At 30.6% G+C, this 18,654-nt stretch overlaps 2 protein-coding genes and 1 non-coding gene across 4 annotated transcripts; 1 reads left to right on the forward strand and 2 right to left on the reverse strand.

The window, feature by feature from the left end:
- Positions 1-640: 640 nt before the first annotated feature.
- Positions 641-6,508, forward strand: LOC110672933 (uncharacterized). Of its 2 annotated transcripts, XR_002498389.2 has the most exons (5): positions 641-982; positions 1,527-1,922; positions 4,894-5,308; positions 5,820-5,955; positions 6,103-6,248. XR_002498389.2 is itself a non-coding variant. In XM_021835867.2 (4 exons), exons 1-4 carry the CDS (start codon positions 751-753, stop codon positions 6,299-6,301), a joined length of 1,242 nt encoding a protein of 413 aa, XP_021691559.2. In that variant the 5' UTR covers positions 644-750; the 3' UTR covers positions 6,302-6,508. The 2 variants fall into 2 exon arrangements, 1 of the variants encoding a protein (XP_021691559.2); XM_021835867.2 differs by lacking the exon at positions 5,820-5,955 and having other exon boundaries at positions 644-982; positions 6,103-6,508.
- Positions 6,509-9,765: 3,257 nt separating this feature from the next.
- Positions 9,766-9,846, reverse strand: TRNAL-CAG (transfer RNA leucine (anticodon CAG)). The gene has a single exon. It is a non-coding gene; the product is annotated as a tRNA-Leu (tRNA).
- Positions 9,847-14,225: 4,379 nt separating this feature from the next.
- LOC110672934 (reticulon-like protein B9) lies at positions 14,226-16,312 on the reverse strand. Its single transcript, XM_021835868.2, has 5 exons — positions 16,010-16,312; positions 15,463-15,643; positions 14,869-15,010; positions 14,705-14,774; positions 14,226-14,601 (listed from the first exon to the last, which is right to left on the reverse strand). Exons 1-5 carry the CDS (start codon positions 16,095-16,097, stop codon positions 14,435-14,437), a joined length of 648 nt encoding a protein of 215 aa, XP_021691560.2. The 5' UTR covers positions 16,098-16,312; the 3' UTR covers positions 14,226-14,434.
- Between the last annotated feature and the right edge of the window lie 2,342 nt (positions 16,313-18,654).

Here is an 18,654-nt window from a genome sequence, read left to right on the forward strand (position 1 = left end):
ACATATATAACTTAGAATTAAATATATTATATAATATAATAGTTTATCATATAATATACATTTTAACTATTTATTAATCATATAATATTTAACTATAAGACACAAATAGAATTAAAAATTAATATATATATATATATATATAATTAAGAATGATAAAATAATTTAATGTATTTATAACTAAAATTATTAAGAAAATATAAAAAAATAAAATGTAATATTAAGTTACATTAATTCATAATTATATATACATACATAAGTATATATAAATATATTAAAAATATATAATATATTTAAAAAAAATAAAAAAACATATATATATATATATATATATATATATATATATAAATTCAGTTCTTGATACGATTATAATTTAATTTTGATATAATTTTAATTCAATTTTTAATAAAAAATTAAAATCAAAATAAAATATTTAAAAAAATCCAATTCTATACAATTCTTCAACTCGATTCAGTTTCTCCAATAGCCGTGCACGCCCTACTTAAACATTAAATGGTGAAAAAGCTCAAACCACTTTTATTTTCACAACTCTTTTACACGCTTAACAGGAAAAATACTTGCGTGATATCTACGGAGAATCTATCAGTGCATTTTACGCTTACTTCAATTTAGTTAGTTTGTTTAATGGACCCAAACCTTCTGGCCCGTGGGGCGGTCAGCTCCGCCCATTAACTAAAAACACAAACAAGAAACGCCCCAAATCTAAAACCCTACACAAAATCAAGTGCCATCATGAGACGATCTCTGCTAAAAAATCTCTCTGTTTACACTCGAAATGTTCTTCATTCCTCTTCAAATGCCGGCCCCAAAATCCCTAATCCTTCTCTCCCCAATTTTACTCGGTCCGCGCTCAGGCTTTACTCGTCCGGTGAAAACCCGACATCACCATCCCCTGAATCAACGCTGCTAGCACAACTCAAAAAGAAGGATGATTCTGTCGAGGTTGAGGATGTCAGTAACAAAGGTAAGAAAATTGATGGATTTTTTTTTCTTTTTCCTCAATTTAGTTGTTATATGTTTGCTTGCTGAGAAAAATGCAAGAAATGATCAGAAAATGAGGAAAAGTTTTTAGTATTTTTCTATTAGTTTTTGGATTTTAGCTAGTTGGGAACTTAAATAAGAGACGTTCTTGGTCGTTTCAAAATGGTGAAAATCGAATTTTAGTTTTAAAAGTTAACCTCTTTTATTTTATTGCTCGTTTTCTGATGAGCCAAATGAGTTGCTTTTGTTTTTTACTAGTTAATGTGTAATGATACTACTGCTGGATTAAGAGAGAAATTCTTCTAGTATTGGCAAACTTTTGACACCGTTCTGAATTTATTTTATTCATGGGTTTCTGCTTCTGAATCATCTGTATTTAAATCTGCAGTTTTTATCGTATGATTTTGGTAAAATCTGATTTGGTTTCATGTGAAGGTGATAATTAAGCTAGTATTGGGAGCAAACAAAATAATTTTTGAACATGCTTGAACCATGTGCAATTTACTTGGTTGCTTGCTTGGTGGCAGAGCTGAAAGAGCTAATGGATAAGTACTTCAAGGGGGATGAGGAGGTGCTTCCTTCAATTATGGAAAAAATTTTACACAGGAGGTTGTCCGGAAAGCATGAGGAGACAGATGATGAGTTGATGGAAGAATTTCGTATGAAGCCACTGGATGATGTGAAGGACAAAGAGTTTGAGTCAGATTTTGAGGAGCTGTATCAGACGGATGAGGAGATTGATGATTTGTATAATGCCAAGGAACATGTGACGAAGAAAATGGTGAAGGATGAGTACTTTAACATGGATGACAAGAAATGGGACGAGATGATTAAGGAGGCAATGCAACATGGATTTTTAAAGAACACAAGGAAATGTGAGGAAATTCTGCAGGATATGCTTAGCTGGGATAAGCTTCTTCCAGGTATAATGGTGTGACCTCTCTCTCTCTCTCTCTCTCTCTCTCTCTCTCTCACACACACACACACACACACACACACACACACACATACGCACACACATGCGCGCGCGCGCTCACATGCTTAGTTGGGATAAGCTTCTTTAAGGTATAATGGTGTAACCTTTTTATGACACATACACACATATTCTTTTTGCTATGTCTTGTTATTTCTCTATTGGACTTTTCATGTTTCAAGTATAATGTAGTTTTTTGCTAACATGTTCTTTATAAATTTGTTTTTAACTTGTTATAGTGGTTTCTAGATCTGACATTAATTTCTTTGTTTGTTGAATGGAATAAAAATCTGTACTATAATGATCTTTAGATTATCGGAAGTGCTGTGGATGTGTCGTGTAGAATTGGTGTACCATTAAATTTTCTCTTCTTTAGCAAGCTTCAAGAATTTTTAAGTTTTGCTTAGTGTTTTTACTTTTTGCAACTACAACCTGATTGATAATCCCATAGCTGACAAAATGGCATGGTGAAGTTTTTGTTGATCTAGTTGATTATTTCTCTTGCGAACTATCTTAGCTGTGCATGCTAATACTTTGTACAAATAAAATGCACAGCCGCACACACATAAAGAAAAAAGAGAAGGCATGATCAAGCATTAATTTCACTGTATTTTTCAATTATTCTCGTTGATCATGCCTTCTTTTTCTGAATATGAATGCGAAATTTGTTTTAACTGGGCTAAATGGTGAAAAAAGACCCATATAATTGACCCCAACTAATTTGGAATTCAGGCTTAATTTTTAACTTGTTATCGTTGCTATTGTTTTAATTATTCAAGAAGCTGTAGGAATGGGAATTTCTCTTAACTATGGTAATAGTGGTCTAATTTCTCGAGTAGATGGGAAACTTATAAGAATTTGGTAAATCTACTCAACCAATATTGTTATAAGTTAGAGAAATTAAACTTTTTATGTTTTACTGCCTTGTTTGGTGAGTATAGATCACTCACTCATCTGCTTTACCATTGAAAATTATTGTCATTGAAGGGTTACACTTATGGGTCCTTTAGTGCTACTCTTGAACAGTTGAACCAATGTATCTTTTGCCCTTCCTGACATAGATTCCTTTCCAGTCCCACAACTGTCATTTCACCCTTTTGACTAACCCCCCATCAGAAGGGGTGAATCTGTCCTTTTACTAACCTAATCTTTCATCTCAGGATGTTTCAAGAGCTGAGCTTATTAAGAAAAATAATCCTATGTTCTGCTGATCAATGAATGCATATTGTTTGTGTCCCAAGGTGTACCTTAAAAAATTCTTTTGAGCATTTCATCCTAACATGTGAAGTGAACTTGGACTCAAGAAAAATTTCCCAATCTTGTATCATAATGAATGACATGTGGTGGATTTTTCTTCTAGGAACAATTCTTTTGTAGTATGTGCATGGTGGCCTTTTCTTCTAGGAACAATTCTCTTGTAGTATGTGAACCGTATGATATGCTTTCAAGTTTCAAGTGATATTTCCGAACTTAGATGTTGTAAGGCTAATGGCATAGAGTTATATTAATGTACCAGGGATAACAAATATTTGCAATATTGGTGTTTATAAAGTTTCATTGAACATATGGTTTTTGCTATAGAGTGTCTTCTTCTTGGTTGCTATTACTAAAACTGATTTGTTAAAGGTCTGTTTCCCAAAATTTTCTAATATACCAGTGGAAACATGAAGAATATGCCCATCCTTTTTTTTTTTGTTATGAGTATGTGGCTTTCAAGTAGAAAACTAGCTAGTCTACTATGGTTTTATGAATGGTTTTCGTATGAGGGATGATAAGATCATGGCTTTGCATTCTGAAATTGCCAGGCATTACCTTGCTTCTCTTTACTGGCAAATAATTTGCTTTTACAATCATTGAGATGTTTTATTATAAAATCATATTTTGGTGAAAGTGCTAGTCAATGCGGGTTCTAAGATTGTTGTGGAGATTCCTTTTCTGGGTGATGATTCTCGTAGCCCTCATATGCCTTCAATCTCCAACTTAATGCAAATGCTTGATCTGGAGTGGCATATCCAGCTTGCCCATTTCTACTGGGAGTTGAGTGTTTATGTGAGTGGCCGGTGAACTATGCCATTCTTCTTAATATGGAAGCCTGTTTCTTCCTGTGTACCCCAAGTGATCTCCTTAGTTTGATTTTGGATGATGCTTGTGGTGATATTACTTCTCATATGTGCAGCTTGTAGTTTTTATTCCTGGGCTTAGGCTCCATTATGTAACCAAAGAGAATTAATGCTTCTTAAGTAGTTGAGAGTATGGATAAGGATGGGTTTTGGAGGGAAATATTGTTAAAGAAGCTGTTATCATAACTGAATTAGTAAGTAGTTGGCATCAGCTTAGGATCAATCTCTGGATGCAGGGATTGAGACAGAATTCCGAGTATAAGAATTAGATGAGAAGAAAAGGAAGACTTGGATGAGAAGAGAAGAGAATAGAATCTTAAGGAAGAAGAATATTTTTTATTGATAGATCAACAGAATCAGTTGATACAAGCAGTATTCCTACTTATAACAGAGTAGTTTACCAACTACTTACTAATTCAGTTATGATAACTGTTTCCTTAACAATATTTTCCTCCAAAACCCATCCTTGTCCACACTCTCAACTACTTATTCCTCCTCCTCCTATAATGTGTAACAGTTGCATGTTTTGCAGATTGGCTGTCAGTATCTCTGCCTACAGCTTTATAATATGTTCCATAGCCTATATGAAAATGGTGTTTGCATTGAGCTTTTTATCAATTTAAATGATTATTAGAATCATGAACTTATAGTGGCCATACATTTGTTTTTTTCTAACACAAGGGTTCCTGAGATATAATTCAGGGCTTGCTAACTGTTTTGTATATCCTTGGCATGGTAGTTGTGTAGTTTGAATTTTGTTGGTAGCTGTGGATGTTTATCTAATTTCATTATTTTCATCAGATGGCATCAAGGAAAAGGTGGAAAAGAAGTACAATGAGCTGGGGGATATGTGTGAAAGAGGCGAGGTTGAAGCTGGAGAAGCATATAAGCTGTTCAAGCAATTTGAGGATGAGATAGTCATGGAATATGAAAAGAGAATGGAAGCCAAGGGCCCCCCACAATTTGATGAAACTATGATGCCAGACAAGAAAGAAGACTTGGATGACCCACAAGCTGAGGGACCAATTCTTAGGTGGCAAACACGAGTAGTCTTAGCTCCAGGAGGTGATGCATGGCATCCCAAAAACAGAAAAGTGAAAATGGCCATTACTGTCAAAGAGCTTGGTCTTTCAAAACATCAATTTAGACGGTTGAGGGAACTGGTTGGTAAACGATACCATCCAGGTAGAGATGAACTTACAATCACAAGTGAGAGGTAAGTCCGGCAAGCAATTACCTGTCTCAGTTTTCTATATATATGAAGATGCTTAATATTATAGTGTCAAATGTCCTGTTAACTCAATGCTTTCTATGGGTCAAGTATAACTGTTAGTTATTAAAAAAAAAGTTGTTTAAGTGGTGAAATTTTGGTGCTTCATTAAATGAACAGAGAAAGTTTGGTCCTAGGTAGAGCTGAATGGAATAAAAGGATCGATATAGCCTTAGCCCAATCCGTTTGGGTAAATATGTAGTTGAGCTTGGGTTTCAATAATCATGTGACCGCACTCTTTCCTGCTATGGTCATTCCTCCCAGTAGCGTTGAGAGGCAGATTCTTTCAGTTGTGTTACCTAAGCCTGGCCACAGTCCAGTTCGGGCCCGGAACTGGACCAAAATTGTCCTGACAGAAACCATCCTTGAACCAGACCAGAACTGGCTGGTCTGGTCGTGAGTCAAAACCAGGTTGTTTCCTTTTAAAAAACTATAATTTTTTTTTTTCAATTCTTAGATTTGATCAAAACCGACCGGCGCTGGGGGACCCTGCGGTCCGGTCCTGGTCCCTTTGAATCAATGAACCAGAACTGGCTCAGATCAAACCGACGCCCAGGCCTAGTGTTACCTCTCTCCAGTTGTAATTTACTAAGGTTCGCATATTTTTCATTAACTGGTGCTGCAAGTTTGTGAATAACCAAATTATGTTTGCTAACATCTTCATGCATGTTAAGATTATATTATACTTCATTATGTGCACTGTATATGACAAGAAAATTTGCAATATTTTTTTTTTAAAGGTTTGAACATAGGGAGGAAAACAGAAAAGATTGCCTTAGGACTCTGTTTTCGCTCATTGAGGAAGCTGGGAAAGCTAACAAGTTGGCAGAGGACGCTCGAGCCTCATATGTGAAGCAAAGACTTAAAGCTAATCCAGCTTTTATGGAGAGGTTGCAGGCAAAGATAAGGAAACAAGTATCTAACACCATCTCTGCATGAGCAATTTAGATTCAGGAGATTCCTGATATTCATCTGATCTAGTTGTTGGTATTTTGCATTATTGTCCCTTATCAAAATTTTGGTGGCAAAACTATTATTATTTTTGCATGCTGTTGATGTAGTTAATCAATTGACAAATGCTTGCTGGGAGAATTCACTCGTTGGCCTTTCTTTTCCCTTTTTTAATTAAACTTTTTATTTTCTTTATTTCTTGGAAGGCAATCTCTCGACATATATATATATATATATATATATATATATATATATATATATATATATATATATATATATATAAACTTTTTGAATAGGTTATTCGTTATACCTTAGCGTACTATAACCTGTGCAATTTTTTTTTAATTATCTGATAACCTGTGCCGTTTCGTTTCAATGGGTAATGATCCGGTTCATATAATTAATTTTATTGCGCTGGTTCTGTAAATATCATTTAAATTTAAAGTTTTTAACTTTCATGGAGTAAATATCACACGAGGGTATCTAACTTTTCAAGTTTTTTTTTTTTTTTTTATAAAAGTAATTAAATTTTAATTTTTTTAATAAAATTAATTAAATTTTAGTTTAATTTTATATAAATTATTGTGATAAAAAATTAAAAATCTTTAAGTTAATTTATTGGTCTGATAAATATTATATAAATAAAATTATTTATTTTATTAACTTAAAAAAAATTATGCGGAAAATGTATTCAATTGCCTTCTTGTTATCAAATTTTTTATTTCTCTATTTTTTTCTTTATTAATAATGGTTAATTAAGTAATTATTAATTTTATTTAATTAATAATTTTATTTATAAAATAATTAAAAAATTAATATATTAATATAAAACTTTTTAATTTTTGATTATAGTGAATAATAATTTAATGAGTTTTATAAAAAAAATTAAAATTTAATAATTTTATAAAAATATTTTATAAATTTAAATAATTGTGTGTGATAATTATCTAACTTTTATATATTCTTAACAATTTATTAATTTTAATAATCTATAAATTTATTTATAAATAAAATTTTAATTTAGTTTGAGATTTCATAAAAACTTATCTATAATAAAAAAAATATCAATTTATAAACCTTTAAAATAGAAGATAATATCTTTTTAATTTAAGAAAATTCTTATAAACTCTAAAGAATAAATATATTCTTAATTATTATGATTACACAAGTGACTTTTATATTTCAAATTTTCATAACTCATAATGATTATAATGGATTTTTCATAATTTTTTTAATAAATTATCAATGCTAATATTTACCATTAGATTGAACCTAATTAATGTTGATAATATATCAAGTAGAAAAAAAAATCCAGATGTTAGAGAGGAGAGGGTGAGAGACAAGAAAAAAGAAAGGGGATGATATTTAGATTATTTTATTTTATTTTATTTCATTTTTTTAGCAACGTAAAGTCAGTACGGTACTAAAAATTCTAGCAGAAGACTTCCAAGGCATATTCCTTCTCAGGTTCCAAGTTGATGAAAAGTCGTCGGAAAGAGGTCCAAAAGGAGAGTAAAGATGAAAGCTAGTTGCTAAGGTCTACAAAACTAATCCTTCAAAGTTTTCTCAGGAAGATGGATCTGCAGTGTTCATCGCCATAACTACAGCATCCTGAATTTGTTAATATTGAAACCTTGTAATTTCTTGAAAAAGACACAGCCCGTCAAATCCCCTTTTGAAGTTATCCCAGCATTAATACTGGAGAGCAGAAGGTTTCAACTCTTAATCCTTTGAGATGAAACAAAGATAAATTTCTTCGACAAGAGATATGACAGAATGGATGCAAGGCCTTGCTCCAATTCCTGTTCTTCCTCTTTGTCTAAGGAGCAAGACACACACTGCTACTATAAAACTGTAGAGTATACTTGCAGTGCTTGTTTATTCTGTGTTTCTTGTCCTTTTTGCATTGTTTTGTGCTGCATCAAACTACCGTGCAAGATCTGTTGGAAAGCAGCGAAGCATGCTTGCAGGAACTACAGGACTTGTTTTGGATCGCAGAAGAAAGTATATGCATCATATTCATCCTTTTCGGATATGGATTCTGATAGTTTGCCAAAGCATAGGGCTAATGATTTGCAACGTAGAAGATCTGCTGCAAGCTGAAATTTAAGCAATAATTTTGCATTTCTGTGACTGTCACCTTCATAAACATCATCTGCTGTTTAAATTCTAGTTCTGTTGTATCTTTTATCATAAATAGACATCAAATGGGATCATTGGATGGCTAATTTGTGCATTACTTCAATGGGAAGATGGTTTTTATTTGTTTGTTTATTTATTTTTTAATACAATTGGGAGGTCAAATTTGAGACCTCCGACTACACTACTCATCAATAGCATTTTCTATTCTCGATTAGTTAGCTTTCCCTACTCGTCGCTCGTCCCAATCTAGAGTGTGAGTCGCTCGCCCCCATCTAGGTTTGGGAGTAAATAGGGTTTTGCTTGGTTTTGGTTTCTGCAGCAGATCTGGAGCAAAGAGAGAGAACTTTTAATTGATCTATGCAGTGACATTGGTTTGTCGGAGTTGTACCACTTGTGGATGGTGGCCTTGATCCTCTTGGAGGATTATTTGCATGTGTGTTGGTAGGTATTTGTGGTTGTTAAGCTAGGCTCATTCAATGGATGCTGCCCTCCTACTCAAGGCTATATGGGATTGAGAGGTCATGATCTCTACTCCCACCCGTTGGGATGGCTGCAGTTGATGTTGGTATCGTAAGGTTCAGCGATTTGTTGGGTTCGATGTTTATAGGCAGTGATTTTTTTGGTTTGCAGGCAAGTTTCTTATTTGCTGAGGAAACTTTAGTTTTACGCCTTTCAGTGAGTGTCGGCTGCCAAAAGTCAAGGCTCCTAGTCGTTTGATCTTTTGTTCTCTTAGGGTTTGGGCTTCTTATATGTGCTAGGCTTGGGCTTCATTTCCTTCTAAGCTTGTTAATGTAATGCTGCAATTAAAAAAAGTGTTTACTTTGTAATACTATTTCTTAAGTTCTCTCTTTTTCATACACAATTTGATTTTTTAATATTTTTAAAATTTAAATAAATTATTAATTCATTTTATTACATTTCTTAATTTATATTATATTATAAGCTTTAACTTTGTAATATTATAATTTCCTAAGTTCTGTAAAGTCTTCAGTTTGAATCCAATTAAAATTAAAAAAATTAAAAAAATAAAATTTTATTGATAAAAAGTATGTTAATTAATTTGAATTTTTTAAGTTATTTAAACTTTTATATATATTAAATAGATACATTGATTCATATATTTATGTATACGAAAGTAAAAATAAAAAAAAATAATACAAAATTAAAATAAATAAATGATATTTTATTATCATATCATTATTTTGATTGAGTATATTAAAATAACATTTTAAAATATAATTAATTTTAAATTTATTTTCTTTAATAGGTGAATATAATTAAACAAAAATGCTGAACAAAATGAGTTACCATGTCAAGAATGGGATTCGAACCCATGCCCTTCCGGACCAGTACCTGAAACTGGCGCCTTAGACCAACTCGGCCATTTTGACTTTTGCGTGCAAGCTTCCTATTACATTTATTTGTGCAAGGAAGAAAATTGCAGAATTACACAATCAAGCTCGAGGCAAATTATAGCAGCAGACAGCAGTATGCATAGCTCAGTGGTAATTGTATATGTGTTAAATCTTGGAGATTCAAGTTTGAATCCACTCTCCTACATATTTAATTAAAAAAAAAAAAAAAAACTCATAGCAAATTACATATGAGAAGTTCAAAATTCTCTTCCATGATTTGGTTAGGACAACACCATTGCCTTAGCTTCTCAAAACTGATTCTACAAATACTCCAAACAACAATCACACAAAGCAAAATGGGAAGTTCCTGGTGTGTGAAACTAATCATCCACCGCAGGCTGCACCACATCCAGCGCCGCATCCACCACCGCATCCACCACCGTAAAGGGTTGCATCAACTTCTGCAGACTTGTTCTCTTTAGGCACGCCTTCAGCACAAGAAAAGATCATGGCTGAAAGTATGGAAAGAGTTAACAAACCCAACCACAACACTAACACTACACAACCGCTGCTGATACCATCGCTTCCTCCGCCCAAGGTGGTTGCCTCTTTCAATAGCCTCACCATTTTTGTGTTAGTGTGGGTGTGAAGTGAGCCCCAGCAGGCTCCAAGAGGGCTTTTATATATATGTATATATTCACTGAAAGGTCAACGTGTTACACGAATACACATGCATTATTTTTAGCTTTATGTGATTCTCTTTTGTTGCTCTCGAATTGGCAGGCAATTCCATCAGAACTTTGACATATGGTAATAGTGGTGCCAAAGCCACCACTATAAAAAATTCAAAGTGCATAACGATTATTTTTTCCCCCTGACCCATCTAACCATCGAAAATACAAACCCCAGGCAATCGTGAGACCCTCCAAAAGACCTTTCAACTCTGCATTTAACATCGACAGTACTCCCAGAGACCCAGCAAAATCACCACACCAATTCCTTGCACTGTCGAAATAGGCCACCATAGAAAGCCAAACCAGTTCCCCTCTTCCAGCTACGTACCATCTACGTTTAATTTGTAGTAGGAAGAAGATGGCATCCTCCAACTAACTATTACTTCAGATCTCTGCGCTTAGTTCACTAAAATCAAGGACTGCTAGAATAAATTTTCATAGCTTCATGTGCCAGTGTCAGAATAGAAGACACGAGATAAACTACTTATTGTAATAAGTTTATTTATTCAATTTTATCAAAGATAAATGATCTAATGATTCGCCCATGAAAAAGAATTCAGATCATAATTAATAAAATGAGTAAACTAACTTTATTAACAGAGCAAATTAATTTTAGAAATTATATTCATAAAATATAATGTAATTAGGGAATGCGTACAGTATAATATTAATCATATTAAAATACTCCAACGTTTGTGTTGCCATAAAATTTGGAAAGGGAGAAAGATATTAGTGCAGCCAGATTGCGATATGTGTGGTGGTGGTGGTGTGGTGTGCTGGTGGTGGCAGAGTGTGGATGCCACTTGCTACTCAGATAAAAATTTCACTAGTTAATAAATATTTTAGGAATTGGCTTTCACAAATGTTTGTCTTGGGGGAGGCTAGAGCCAGTCCAATCTTATCCTCAACTTGGTACATATCCATATAGGTATGAGTTTAGAATGCAATTATTGGGCAACAGTGGAAGGGCTTCTTTACTCCTTTTACCCATCAAGCTTTACTATGCCATAAAAAAAAAATGAAACATTGTGGAAACTTTAACAAGAATTCCACAATATATATATATGTTGTAGATTGTGGAGGCCAATTAGGAAATGGGTAGTTAGATGCCTTTTCTGAGTGGAAAATCCAAAAGAAGATATGTTTTATTAATTGAAATATGTTGCTGTTCCACCACAATCCACTCTCTCCAAGTTTAATTAATTTATATGTGAATCTAAATGGTAATATAATGGTAAAGATGCAAATTAATAAGTGCAAACAGCAATTTCCGACACATGATAGTGGCTGTGTTTATATGTAGGGGGTGTAAACAACTGTGCAGAGTTTGAGTTTTGGAATTATTTAGATTTGGCTCGTTAACATTAATTCAGGTTGAAATTCAGTTTAAGCTTGATTTGAATTTTAATATTAAGACTTGAGCTTGGCTCGTTTGAAATAAATTAAATTTAAATTCAACTCGTTTTAAGTTCGTTTATTATATTTATAGATCAAATTAGAGTTTGATTCATGTAGAACTCGATAAACTGAGTGTGAATTTGATAAACTCAAGTTCAAGTTCAAGCTTGAGTTCGATAAAGACGATCTCGAATTAAAGTTTAATAAGTTCAAGATCAACTTTTATCGTATATGTTTTAACTCATAATTATTTTCATGACTTTTATTGTACATGTTTTAACTCATAATTATTTTCATAATACATTATTATATGAGTTTATAGTCATTAATAATAGAAAATAATGAGAAAAAAATTATTAATATATTATAATTAATTTTAAAATAACATTAATTACAATAACATTATAATCGAAATAAAATTAATTATTCTTTATTCTTTCAATTTAAAACTATATAGTTTTAAAATTAATTATAAATTTTATGTAAATATAATTAAATTTATTATTTTATTTTTTTAATAAAATATATTACTTTTAATATTATTAATTAGTTAATTTATACTATTAATAAAGAAATAAATAAATTTTAATATAAATATGTTATAATTTGAGTGTTTTTACATATCGTAAAATGCTGAAAACGCCAAAATACAATATTCTAAAATGGACTTTTTTTCAAAAAATTTTAAGCCCTCTACGGGTGCTTTTGAAGATACACCAATCTCTTCTTTCTTTGCTGGGATTTACAAAACTGCAGTTCCTGATCTTGCTGTAATAACATGCGAGCTTGTCTAAGATAGTGCTTCCACATCTCAGGCTTTCACTTTGCTTTGCTACACTGTGATTTTATGATAAATTGAATATTGATGTAGCCATGATTTTGAAATTACATGACAATGAATTAAGTCTGTTACGCTCTTCAGTAACCATTAAAGACTTCAAGAAACAATGTAACAGAGAATAACTCAAGAGTTTTGATGAAAAATCTAACTTTTTTTTTTTTTTTAATGTGCAGCATTGCATTAAACATGATCCACTGGGTAAAAATATAATTGATACAGCAAAGGCTAAAACAAAATTAAACAAGCCAAGCCCAACAAGTGCAAGGAACCCAAACCCCTTATCCAACCAAACCACAATACTAAACCCAACCCAAAAAAGAAACCCTAGTTCTGTTCATACAAAACACCCAACCCATACAGAGCCGCTTGAAGTGTTAAAACTTTAAAACATGTATAGTAGAACATTTATGATTTTTTTTTTTTAAACCAAGAATCCCTTTAATCAATATGTGTTAGAAAGCAAGGAATGTAATGGTCAGGTTTTTACGGGTTATCAATCTGATTGAATCCTAATAGGACAGGTATGAATATTATATATAATGAGGTTTGAAATTGATTCTGATTTGAAAAATAATACATGTGACGGGTTTAGATCGAATTTAAATTTTACGTATTAGATTTCTGTTACCCGAACTCATTTTATATATACTTAATTAAATATAAAAAATATATATATTTTAATAATATTTATAAATTTTTATATATTTGAAAATTAAAAAAAAAGCCACAAATTCATTTTTTTTTAACTTTTTAACCTTATCTTAAAATTAAAAATTAAAATCAACAAATTTAATAAACATTCAACAAATCCAATATCAAAAATATATTTTACGAAATTCTTAAAAAAGTCAGAAATCCTAGGACTATATGATAGATAATTATTAAATTGAATTATATTAATTTTAAATTAATAATTATTAATTCATTTTTAATTTTTAAATATAAAATTTTAAATAATTAATTTTTATTAAATTTTCATACTCGTGATAATTAAGTTATTTAAATTTAAATTTAAATTATAATGAATAAATTATAAATTATTAAGAGGTGAGACCAATAAAAAAATTGAGATGTCAATTAAAAGAATAAAATTTAATACACTTATTTAAAAAAAATTTAAATGTTTAGGAGGGCAAGGCTCTCTTTTTCCTCTCTCTGAGCCCTTGTTTTCAACTCTTATATATGTTGGAATGGCATAGTTCTCCGAATATGATTATTTTGTCTAAACTTAGTTTATTATGAATTCAAAACATAAAATATATGATGAATCACTTATTAAATATATATTTTTATATATTTATATCTTAAATTTATGATGAATCGAGTCTAAATAATAATTTATCCTCTAAACATATACTTGTATTAGTCAGCTACAGGTATAATTTGCTTGCACATAGACTGCAATATAGATGTACATAATTAGATATGGAGATCGATGAATGTGTTAAAATTTAAGATCATTAGAATGAACAAAGCTTTTCATACATATATACACACACACACATGTGGCCATATGCTTCCATTTCAATAGGAGAACTAGTTCATTTTTTATTATATATGCGGGGAGGGGAAGTCGAAGCTGAGTATTCAAGATTTAATATATATACAGCTACCACACAGCTATGGCCACTGCTGTGGAGGAACCAGTTATTTATGTGACTTTATCCTTCACCGTTCCCCTTGGTATCATTTTAAGGACCCTCGAATCAAATCTCCTATACGTTTTTTTGGCTTGTCGAAACAATCTACCAACATATTCATCAACTTCTTCTTCGTATCGATCGTACAGAAATGGCAGTGTTTGCGAGCAAACAAAAACTATATAATATCAAATACAGAATCTATCAGCTTAGCCAAAAGCTCAAAGTCATGGACAATATATATTCATTCATAGATAGAATAAAGGGTGACAATTTCTTACCCAAATAAAGAAAATTCAAGAAAGTGAAGTAGCTTCCGATCACCGATAATATATAGAGAGAAACAACTGTCTGATAATTTGGAAGATGGAATTAATTAATGTAATAAATAATTTTTTGTTTCAATTAAGCTCAGGAGATTCAAGTATGCAGTTAAAGGCAATACCAGAATGAAGAGTCGTGGATCTTTTCCGCATGCAATGTCAAGAAGCTTTGATAGGGCTTGATTGAATCTTTCATGGAAGGCTGAAGCAACTTCATGGAATGCTTGTCCATCTAAAATACTTTTGGGAATCTTTGGGGAATTCCTGAAGAATTTTCTTGTTTAATTACACATTTATAAAATTACTGAGCTTCTAGTGTCGGGATTAAAATTAAGAAATAATAATAAATGAATTGAACTAAAGTAATAATTAAATCGAATCGAATCAAATACAAAATTTTTAGTTTGGTTCAATTTATTAAGTTATATCTATTTTATTAAATTTTTTTAATTTTTGTATTTTTAATACCTATTACAAATTTCATAAATTACATATTATATTACATCAAAGTTTATAAAATAAAAAAAAATAAAATTTTTTTTTTATAAAAGTAATTGAACCGAACTAAACTGAGCTTTCTAAAATATACTAATCTAATGAAATTGAACCAACTGAAAAACTAATAAAACTAAAATATTTTGATTGAATTTTTCCAGTTATAACTTTTTTTTTTTTACCGTTAATTAAAATGTAAAAGAAAAATAATAAAGAAGTACCAATTGAAAAAGTCAGCTCCAGTGCACCATATGAAGACCATGAGCATTGCGGTGATGGAGAAGTGACAGAAAAGAGTGACAAAATTGTACTCAACCACCTCAAAGAGAAACCATATCACAGTCATACCAATGCTAAGCGAACCTGATACATTTTTCTTTTTCCATAATAACACATCTGCAACTGCAAAATCCCAAAACAGAATTTTAATTACAAGAGATATACAAAACTAATTAATTCATTTATTTAGACTTGAAATTAAAGGATTAATCAAGTTTAAGAATAAACTAAGGAAATATAATTCCCATATCAAATTTAAAACATTGCTCACATTAAAAGTTTGAACTGTGGAACTTCTATTTTGTAAATTTATTTTACAACCCATATAGTGATTTAATGCCTAGCACAAATTTAGTTCTGTTGGCTAATGGTATAATGTAAACCTGACTGGTGTCAGATTCAAGACTCCTAACAAATGATCTTCAAAGGATCAAAATATAACAGGAAAGAACTTGCATAAATATATAGGCTTGTTTTAATATATAGTACCTTTTCCTCCTCCAAGAACATCATGTATTGATCTTTGCCTTCCAAATAGCTTCCCTCTTGGAATTGTTTCATCCTCAGAATCTGACATAGCTGCAGCTATACTATAGAATGACTTCTTTCTCTCTTTCTAAATTTAGCAGGTAAATTGAATATGTGAATATGAAATTTGCTCCATGCAACTTAAGTAATTTATATATATGAATAGAGAGAGAGGGTTCTAAGCTTCGTGATAAAGTAAGCTGCAATCAAGAAAGGAATTTGGGTTTTTTTTGCAGGAATTGCTTTACATATGGAATCCACTACACCATCAACAATTTTTCCAAGCATCAATTAAGGATTTTGGATTTATTATTGAAAGATGAAGCCTGAAATTTAATTAGGACTATATATATATATGTTAGATTTGTAATTCATGTGACATAATTGTAAATGATACATTAGTAGTATTTTCCATCTGAAATCTTATCTTACTATTGAAGATTTGGAATTTCTAATAGGAATTTTTCTTTTTGACCTCCACTAAGAAGAGAATGGAATATTGTAAGTTGAAGCATGATTTGTTTGGCTTCCTTGCCAATTAAGCATAAGCCTTTTTGATGATTAAATTGTTTGAAAAATGGCTGGTTTATAATTTTTTTATTTGATATTTATTATAATAGGCACAATGCATCATATGACCCTAATATTTTTCCAAAATGTCATTTGACACCCATCTTTAGTTGCAATTCATTTTTATCAAAATTTTATAAAAATGTAACTATTTAACTCCTAACTTTTATATGAAAAATCTTTTATCACCTTCACTTATAATTGTATCTCATTTGACATCTAAACTTTATAAAGTGTAACTATTTTATTCATGTGATTTGTAACTTACACGAGCTTTAACATGAATATTACTAAGATTTGAGGGGTTTAATAGTTTTACTTTTATAATGTCAAGACGTAAATGAGATGTAACTAAAGGTGAAGGTATCAAATAACTTTTCATATAAATATGAGGAGTTAAATAGCTATAATTTTATAAAATTTAAATGTAAAATAGAATGTAGGTAAAGATAGGGGTGTTAAGTGACTTTCAAGTAAAAAAATAATATACAAATAATACAAATGACTCTCTCCCTTCTATTCCCCTTTTTTTTTTTCACTTTCTATAAAACACAAAAGTTTAAAGGCATATACAATTAATTAACTAGTTAATTAATAATAGGCTAAATAAAATTTTGGGTTAATTTTTAATTTCACTAGTATACTTATTGGAAATATTTAATTTAGTTTATTTTTAATTTTTTTATCTGAATTAATTTAAAATTTTCAATTTAAACTCAATTTAATTAAAAAATAAAACTTTTTGGACTAAATTTCTTAATTTTTTAATTTAGATAAAATTAAAAATTTAATTTCTTTATTTTTTATAATTACACACTTTATGAATTTTTTAATAATTTAAATGAGTTGTTAATAAATTTTAAAAATATTAAATTTTATATATATACACACGCGTGGACGAAGCAGTAATTAACGTTTGAAATGACGCCAAAAAACTATGAAAAATATTATGTTCTCTCCAATAAAGTATGCAAGAGAAGCAAATTGACTATTTGCTTTTTTTTTTTTTTTACTTAAAATATTTTGAAAAATTAAGTTATGCATTCGATTTTATGTGAAATAGTGACTTAAAAATGTTACATGATGTTTCAACACTAATATATAATGGAAATTAAAGAGCTAAATGTTTAAATAAGTTTATTTTTAAGTTTTTGCTCAAATTAATTCATATTTATTGATTTCAGTCCAATTCAATCCAATTTTTAACTAAAAAATATAAAATAATAATTTTCAAAATTTTAATAATAAAATATTAATTGCATATTTTAAAACATTAAAAATTATTAAAAAAATAAGAAACCACATTACAACAAAAACCCAAATTGCAATAGACACTCAGAAGTCAATACATTCCACGAGGTAATATCCCTCTTTACCATATCATCAAACACCATCTTTGCATTATCAATTTCGCCAATTTTTGCATACAAGTCTAACAGTGTAGCACCTAACACAGAATCAGCCAAGAACCCAATTTGCACATAATATGGGAATGCAACTGCATAAACTTAGAAAAATCTAAAGGTTTTAAAACAAAAGAGCAAGTCGGGGCATTAGCCGTAAGATTCATGAATCATGATTTTGTACTAAGGAAAGGCATTTGTGGGTAGGCCACGGAGGATGGCGTTCTAATAGTTGGTGGAAGGGGTAAGGACCTAGCAAAAGGTATAGATGGCAAATGAGAGGTTATCGAGAGATAAGAGTATATATTTCGAGGAGCTTGGAGCGAGAAGACAGATTTGAAACTAAAATTGGCTAGTGGTGAAGAACAACGGTGACAATGAAGATGAGAAGATCTTTGCTACTGATTTGGATATGTGTTTTTGGTGTTGGAGATCTTGTGTTATATTCTCTTTTTTTTTTTTTTTAAGTTTTCTTATTTTAATTAAAATTGTAAATAATTTTAATTTTTACAAATATAAAATTAATATATTATTGTTATTATTTTGGCAAAAAATTAGGTTGATTTGGGCTTAAATCAAAAGGTATGGGCTAATTTGAGCAAAAACTTAAAAATGAGATTATTTGAACATGGA

The sequence above is a fragment of the Hevea brasiliensis genome, chromosome 2 (genome assembly GCF_030052815.1).
Source record: "Hevea brasiliensis isolate MT/VB/25A 57/8 chromosome 2, ASM3005281v1, whole genome shotgun sequence".
In the NCBI taxonomy this organism is placed as follows: Eukaryota; Viridiplantae; Streptophyta; class Magnoliopsida; order Malpighiales; family Euphorbiaceae; genus Hevea; species Hevea brasiliensis.